This window comes from Cebus imitator, unplaced genomic scaffold (assembly GCF_001604975.1).
Source record: "Cebus imitator isolate Cc_AM_T3 unplaced genomic scaffold, Cebus_imitator-1.0 Scaffold289, whole genome shotgun sequence".
Taxonomy (NCBI): domain Eukaryota; kingdom Metazoa; phylum Chordata; class Mammalia; order Primates; family Cebidae; genus Cebus; species Cebus imitator.
In genome coordinates this window covers 1,853,505-1,861,647 of record NW_016107604.1, presented here as the reverse complement: position 1 = coordinate 1,861,647, position 8,143 = coordinate 1,853,505, and the positions used below count along the sequence as shown (strand labels likewise).

Sequence of the window (8,143 nt, the reverse complement as noted above, 5' to 3'; positions counted from 1 at the left end):
ACAGGTGTGGTGGCTCATTCCTGTAATCCCAACACCTTGGAAGGCCGAGGTGAGAGGACTGCTTGAGTCCAGGAGTTTGAGATGAGCCTGGGCAACATAGTGAGACTCTGTCTCCAGAAAAAACAAAAAATTTAACCAGGCGTGGTGGCACACACCTGTGGTCCTAGCTACTCAAGAAGTTCAGGTGGTAGGATCACTTGAGCCTGAGACGTGAAGGCTGCAGTGAGCAATGATCCCACCCCTGTACTCCAACCTAGGTGGCAGAGCAAGATCCTGTCCCCGCTCCCCCAATAAAAAGGAATATTGAGATATTCTTCAGTCTGGAGCACACTCATTAAATGAAATGAGGGCAAATGAGAATGAGTCCTCACGGCCATTGCCTCTTAAACTCTAATGTGCAGACAAACCATCTAAGGATCTTATTGAAATGCAGATTACATGTAGGAGGTCTGAGATGGAGCCTAACATTCTAAACTCCTGTGAGCTTCCAGGCCGTGTTGATGCTGCTGGTTTACAGGGCACACTTTGAGTAACGTAGCTATGGTGACCATAATCTTGATGGATCTGAAAACTGTGACACAGGAAGAATAGCTGAGGTGGGGACCTAGGCAGTCTTCAGCTATTTGGAGGTGAGGAATACATGCACACTTAGCTGTCCCCAGAGCAGTGAGAGGAAATTACATTATATTAAGAAGACTTTAATTTCAGCTCAACAGGGAAGAACTTCCAAATAATCAAAATCATATCTACTATAAATGTGTTACCTCAAAATACCTGTGCACTTACCCATGCCCAGAGGTAATGGGAATCCTGAAATGGGACAAGGCAGGCAAGATGGTCCCAGGGCCAATCCAGCATCAAGATTTAAGTACAGGTCTTTTTTTCCCCAACTGAGACCATGCCTCATTCATATTAATAATGATGTCAGTACCCCCAATATAGGTAAGATATGTATTCTGAAGAATATTTGTAAAAGTGTAAAGGGAAAATGAAAATCAGTAAAAATCTATTACTCAGAGATGTGAACATTTTGGACTACTTCCTATAAGCCCTTTTCTAAGCACATTTTTTAAATAATTGAAATTTTCTTGATATAGAATTTTGAACTCTGATCTTTCTCCCTTCGTATTTGTATCTTAACTAAGTCCTCCTGTCATTAAAAAAATGCTTCATATGCATCTTCTTAATGGCTGCCTCATATTGCTTCCTTTTATGTACTGAAATGGATTTAACCAGCCCCTAATTGTAGGACATTTCTGTTATTACCATATCTTCACTATTTTACATAATGTTACAAATTTTAACTTAGCCCATAAATCTTGGTCAGCATCTCTGTTTCCTTGGTTGTCTTACTAGAGGATGGATATGTTAAGGTTTTAAATAGGTGCTCCTGAATTGCTATTCATAAAGGTTGTACCAATTTACATTCCTACCCGAAATAGAAGGTACAGATTCCTCATTTTCCTCAGCAATAAATTACTACTTTTTAAAGTTTATGACATTGATGTCATGGAAATAGAATCTTATTACAGTATTTCCTTTTCTTTATTTACATTCAACATCAAATGCAATTTTAGATTTCGCAACCATTTTTCTCTGTTTTGTGACTGTGTTCTTTACTTATTTTTCATTAGTCATAGAATATTTCTTATTACATGTGTATAACATACTTTTTACATATTACAAATAAATCTGATGATCCATTTGTTATATTTAAAATATCTGCTGTCTAATTTTATGTTTTTGATGTTCTAAAATTTTAATTTCATTATCAAATCTGTTGATATTTTTCTATTGCTTTCAATTTCTTTTACTCTTGGAAAGCTCCCCATTAGACTACACTTAGTCAACAAATGTTCAATTTTTTTTTTTTTTTTTTTTGAAACAGGGTCTCACTCTGTTGCCTAGGCTGGAGCGGAATGGCCTAATCACAGCTCACAGCAGCGTCGACATCTTTGGGCTCAGGTGATCATCTCACCTCAGCCTCCTGAGTAGCTGGAACCACAGGCATGCACTAGCATGCCTGGCTAATTTTTGTATATTTTGTACAGACGGGGTTTTGCCATGTTGGCCAGTCTAGTCTTAAACTCCTGGGCTCAAGCCATCTGCCTACCTCCACCTCCCAAAGTGCTGGGATTATAGGCATGAGCCACTGAGCCCGGCCCAAATGTTCAATTCTGATGGCTTGAATTTTGACAGTGAACTTTTATAATTAACATTCAGATTGGTTATATAGTTTTATTTTCTGAATAGCTGTTTTTCTGTTCAGTGTATTGAATAATGGGTGTTTTCTCCCACTGAATTGTTTTTATTGCTGTTGTTAGAGGTATAATCTCTTTGTCACTCAGGATGGAGTGCAGTGGCACAGTCACAGCTCACTGCAGCCTTGAAATCCTGGGCTCAAGCATCCTCCTGTCTTGGCCACCCACGGTGCCAGGATTACAGGCATAAGCCTCTGCACCCTGCCTCACTGAATTTTTTTACATGAAAAATTTTAATTTTGTTAATGGTACAAAACACTTTTGCTCTCTAAAAATTAATATTTCTAGTGAGGGCAATATGACTGAATATGCATTTTAAAAAAATCCACAACACAAGCAATAAACTATCTTAGTCTTATTTCAAGACTATTTTAATACACATTTCTCAATTTTTCATTTTGAAAATTTTCAAAACTACAGAAAAATGAAAAGAATAGTACAATTAACATCTATATATCCTTCACCAATTGTTAATATTTTGGCATATTTCCTTTAACTCTTTTTTGTCTATCATCTATCTATCTATCATCTATCTATCTTTTGTTTTGTTTTCTTGAACCACTTAATAGATGCAGTCATTTTGACACTTCAACTTCACCTGAAAATCTTCATCACATATCTCTGCAAAACAACGGTATTCTTATATAAATAAAATAGCTGGAAAACGGCTTTTATACAACATTATCTAATACAGCCCATATTAAGATTTCCTCAATTTTCCTCAACTATGTCCTTTATTGCTTTAATTTTCCTTATATAGAATCCAATCCAGGATCACACATTATATTTAGTCATCTTAGCCCTTTAGTCTTTTTTGCCTTTCATGATACTGACAGTTTTTAATATTTCAGGTGTCTTGTAGAATGCCTCACAATTTGGTTAGTCTGAGAACTTATTCAAGAACAGATCCTCGTGAAATGTTTTTGTTAGAAAAACTACACAGGTGATGTGGCATACTTGTCAGGGCATCACATCAGGAGACTCATTGATTTTTTTTTTTAAATCAGATTTGGCTGGGCGCGGTGGCTCACGCCTGTAATCCCAGCACTTTGGGAGGCCGAGATGGATGGATCACGAGGTCAGGAATTGAAGACCAGCCTGGCCAAGATCATGAAACCCCGTCTCTACTAAAAAAAAAAATACAAAAGTATTAGCCACACGTGGTGGCAGGCACCTGTAATCCTAGCTACTCAGGAGGCTGAGGCAGAGAACTGCTTGAACCCAGGAGGCAGAGGTTGAAACGTTGCACTCCAGCCTGGGCGACAGAGCGCGACTCCGTCTCAAAAAAAAAAAAAAAAAAAAAATCAGCCTAATCGAGGTGTAACTTAGATATAATAAAATTCACCAATTGTAAGTGTAAAATTAGATGAGTATTGGCAAATATATAGTCATGAAACCATGAATATCAATTTTCACTGTTAAGAATGTTTGCTATTAATTTGAAATAAATCTTCCTATCTTGCTAAGAAAGTATTCCTACATTGCTAACTTTTGAAGCCCTTTCATAAGAAATTAGTGGAGTTTATCTAATGTATTGTAGGCATTTAATGTGAAGATCACATGCCTAAAGATATAATATGTTAACTGATTCTAAATATTTAACAATGTTTTACTGCTGTAATGCAGCCTATTTGGTTACAGTGAATTATCCTTTTAATATATTGTTGAATCTGATTTAATGATACTTTAAAATATTTGCATATATAAGTGACATTGAATATCATTTTCCTTTTCACACTATTTTTTAATGCGTTATGAAATGAATGTTACATGAGTTTTATAAAAATAACTAGCTTTCCATTTTTAATGTGGTAGTTAAAGGTACAGACTCTAGAGCTAGAATGTATAAACTTGAATCCAAGATTCACCATTTTCCTAGCCGGGTGATGCTAGGCAAGTTACTTAACTGCCTTAGTTTTCTTTTTAAAAAATATTTTTCTAATTTCTTAGCATATACTTTTACATAATATTCCCTATAATTTTATAATGCTTCTGTCTATATCCTCTATTGCATGTATGATTCTCCATTTCATTATATGTAATAATGTTTACATATTATTTTTCTGGAGCTGATTCCTGAATTTTATTACAAAATTCTACTGATTGCTGTTTCTTTTTTCTTTTTTTTTTGAGATGATGTTTTACTCTTGTCGCCCAGGCTAGAATGCAATGGCCTAATTTTGGCTCACTGTGCAACCCCCACCTCCCGGGTTCAAGCGATACTCCTGCCTCAGCCTCCCAAGTAGCTGGGATTACAGGTGCCCATCACAACACCCAGCTAATTTTTTTGTATTTTTAGTATAGATGAGATTTCACCACATTGGCCAGGCTGGTTGTGAACTCCTGACCTCAGGTGATTTACCTGCGTTGGCCTTCCAAAGTGCTGGGATTACAGGCATGAGCCACTGCACCCGGCCTATTTCTGATTTTAAATTCATGTTTTTCTTCCTCCAGCTTTTGATAGCTTTTTGTTTTTATCAAATTTGTTTATACATGTGCTATATATAATACTTTTCTTTAAAGATCTAAGCTATGAGTTTATCTTTAAATACAGCTTTATTCATATTCCATAAATTGTACAGGTTTACTTTACAGCTTTATTGAAGTATAACTGATACACAGTAAACAATACTAATCCACTTCCTGTCAGTATAGACAAGTTTGCATTCTTTGGAAACTTATGTAAATGAAATCACATAGTATGTATGCTTTTATTTCCGGTTTTTCACTACCCACATTTACTTTGAGATTCAACCATATTGATGACTTGTATCAATAGTGCATTTTTTGGATATATTGCTATTTATTCAATTACCTGTAGATGGAAATTTGGGTTGTTTCCAGTTTTTAGCTCTTACAAATAAAGCTGTTATGACATTTGTATGTAAGCCTTTGTGTGGAAATGTGCTTTCATTTCTCTTGGGGAAATACCTAGGAGTAGACTAGCTAGGAGGGTGTATGTTGAACATTTTAAGAAACTACAAAATCGTTTTCCAAGGTGGTCATACTAGTTTATATTCCCAACAGCAGGATGCCAATTGCTCCACATCCTCACCAACAAATGCGATGGTGTAATTTGAGATGTTCTATTAGGTATGTATAGTTATCTTATTAGGGTTTTAGTTGGCATTTCCTTATTCATATTGAGCATCTTTTTATGTGTTTATTTGCCATCTGCATACCCTGCTGTACAATGCTGAGCAGAAATGGTGAAAGTGTACATCATAGTCTTTTTCTGATCTTAGAAGGAAAGCATTCAGTCTCTCACCTTTAAGGGTGATGTTAGCTGTAGGGTTTTTTGTAGGTGCTTTTTTTTTTTTTCAAGAGAATTAAATCGTTTATTGATTACACATGATAATGGATGATACACAAGCTTCATTCCCATCTATAATTTTATCTGGTACCATTATTCAATTTAGATATATTGCATAGGATGTGCCAACAATCGTCTTTATAACCAGTAATTCCATGATTTTGCTTGGGTAATCCCTTTTAATCGTGAACTTCAGGTCACAACAGTAACTATTAGTTCAACTACACCAAGGTTTCTGAAGACAATGGCTTCTCCACCCAAGCAGGTTGTATATAAATTCCAAATAGAAGCTGGCATCACCCTGAAGGAATTCTAACTTCACACTGTTGGGGAAATTTACCAGGATGGCTTCAGAGCAGACTAACTTTACACAGCACATTAAAAAAAAAGACATTTATTCAGCGTCACGATCAGACTATTACATTTAGCAATCAACAGCATGGGTGCAAAAAAAAAAGAAAAGAAAAAGAAAAAGAAAAAAATCTACATTAAAACCCTTTGTTGGAATGCTTTACACTTTCCACAGAACAGAAACTAAAATAACCTGTTATACAATTAGTCACAAATACAGTCCTCGAGTTTTTTGCCCATACACATGAGTATTTGTCTAAATCATGTCTTCTTTGTAGCAGCTAGGCCCTGCCACCACTGTGCTTGGCTGAGTTCACAAATCTGTTGTAACCTGCAGCTTCCCTGTCACTTGTCTGGCTCTCCTCTCCTGCTAAGCTTTGCTTCCTAATTAAAATCTTCTGCCACTGCCATAGCTACTGCTGCTACTGGAACCGCCATAGCCACCTTGGTTTCGTGGTTTGGCAAAGTATTGGCCGCCACCACCATAGGGGCCAGAGCTTCTGCCTCCAAAGTTTCCTCCCTTCATGGGTCCAAAATTTGAAGACTGATTGTTGTAACTGCCAAAATCATTGTAGCTTCCACCACCTCCAAAATTGCCTCCATCATTACCAAATCCATTATAGCCATCCCCACTGCCACCATATCCACCACCACCATGGCTGCCACCAAAGCCACCACGACCACTGAAGTTTCCTCCACGACCAAAGTTGTCATTCCCACCGAAACCACCTCCACGACCACCACCAAAGTTTCCAGAACCACTTCGACCTCTTTGGCTGGATGAAGCACTAGCCATCTTTTGCTTTGACAGGGCTTTCCTAACTTCACAGTTGTGGCCATTCACAGTATGGTATTTCTGAATGACAATCTTATCCACGGAGTCATAGTCATCAAAGGTTACAAAAGCAAAGCCCCTTTTCTTGCTACTGCCTCTGTCAGTCATGATTTCAATCACTTCAATTTTTCCATACTGTTCAAAATAATCTCTTAGGTGATGCTCTTCAGTGTCTTCTTTAATGCCACCAACGAATATTTTTCTCACAGTTAAGTGGCCACCTGGTCTTTGAGAATCTTCCCTTGAGACAGCTCTCTTTGGTTCCACAACTCTTCCATCCACTTTGTGTGGCCTTGCATTCATGGCTGCATCCACTTCCTCCACAGTTGCATACGTGACGAACCCAAAGCCCCTGGAGGGCTTGGTGTTTGAATCTCTCATTACCACACAGTCTGTGAGCGTTCCCCATTGCTCAAAATGGCTCCTCAGGCTCTCATCGGTTGTTTCAAAGCTCAACCCTCCAATGAAGAGCTTCCTCAGCTGTTCCGGCTCTTTAGGAGACTCTGACTTAGACATGATCGCAGGGAGAAGAGAGACTTTAACGATGCTTCTTCGGCGGCGTCCACGGGCAAAAAGGAGCAAACTGACGAACGTATCTCTGTAGGTGCTTTTTATCACGTTTGAAGAAGTTCCCTTCTATTTTGCTGGGAGTTTTTAATCAGGAATTTTGGATTTTGTCAAATTCTTTTATGAAATCTATTGAAATAATCATGTAATTTAAAAAATCTGCTATTAACACTGATTTTTTAATGTTAAACCAACTTTGCACTCCTTAGCTAAAGTCTGCTTGGTCATGAGGTATTATTGTTTTTAGAGATTATTGGATTTATTTTTCTAAAATTATGTTAAGAAATTTTGAATCATGTGAAGGTGAGCCCTTTGGTTTCCCAAGGATTTTATTTCCTCAGCTATTTGAAGGAGTTTGGTCAAGGTAGCCTATAACAAGCTTCTCAAAAAGAAATTAAGTCAGCTTGAGACTTCCTGCTTTGAGAAGACATTTAGGGTGGAGTAAGAAGTAAATTTTTAAAATGATATATGAACATTTTTTTCTACCTGTGCAATACCATAATTTAGAACTATTCCATACTGTTGTTCTGGAAAAATTTTGCTCATGGAATATCAATGTAATGACTGATTAAAATGTCTGAAAATGAAGCATCAAACAAAACTGTTGTTTGAAATCTTAACAAAATAGAAGATGACTAGATATATATAAAAAGAGAGGATGATTAAGCAAATGTGATGAAATGTTCAAGAATCCGGGTGAAGGGGATAAAGAAGTTCTTTGTACTGTTCTTGCAATGTTTCTGTAAATTTAAAAAGAATTCAAAATAAATTATTAGAAAAAGTAATTTTTAAAAAAAGAAAGTTTGGGCTGGGCAA

The 8,143-nt window shown here is 37.0% G+C and overlaps 1 protein-coding gene across 1 annotated transcript; it reads right to left on the bottom strand.

Annotated features, from left to right (window-relative positions):
• Window positions 1-5,585: 5,585 nt before the first annotated feature.
• On the bottom strand, window positions 5,586-7,370 carry LOC108285065 (heterogeneous nuclear ribonucleoprotein A1-like). The gene has a single exon (XM_017502057.2). It carries the CDS (start codon window positions 7,274-7,276, stop codon window positions 6,314-6,316), a length of 963 nt encoding a protein of 320 aa, XP_017357546.1. The 5' UTR covers window positions 7,277-7,370; the 3' UTR covers window positions 5,586-6,313.
• Between the last annotated feature and the right edge of the window lie 773 nt (window positions 7,371-8,143).

Coding starts and splice junctions, on each gene's coding strand:
- LOC108285065 (XM_017502057.2), bottom strand. CDS start 7,276: ATGTCTAAGTCAGAGTCTCCTAAAGAGCCGGAACAGCTGAGGAAGCTC.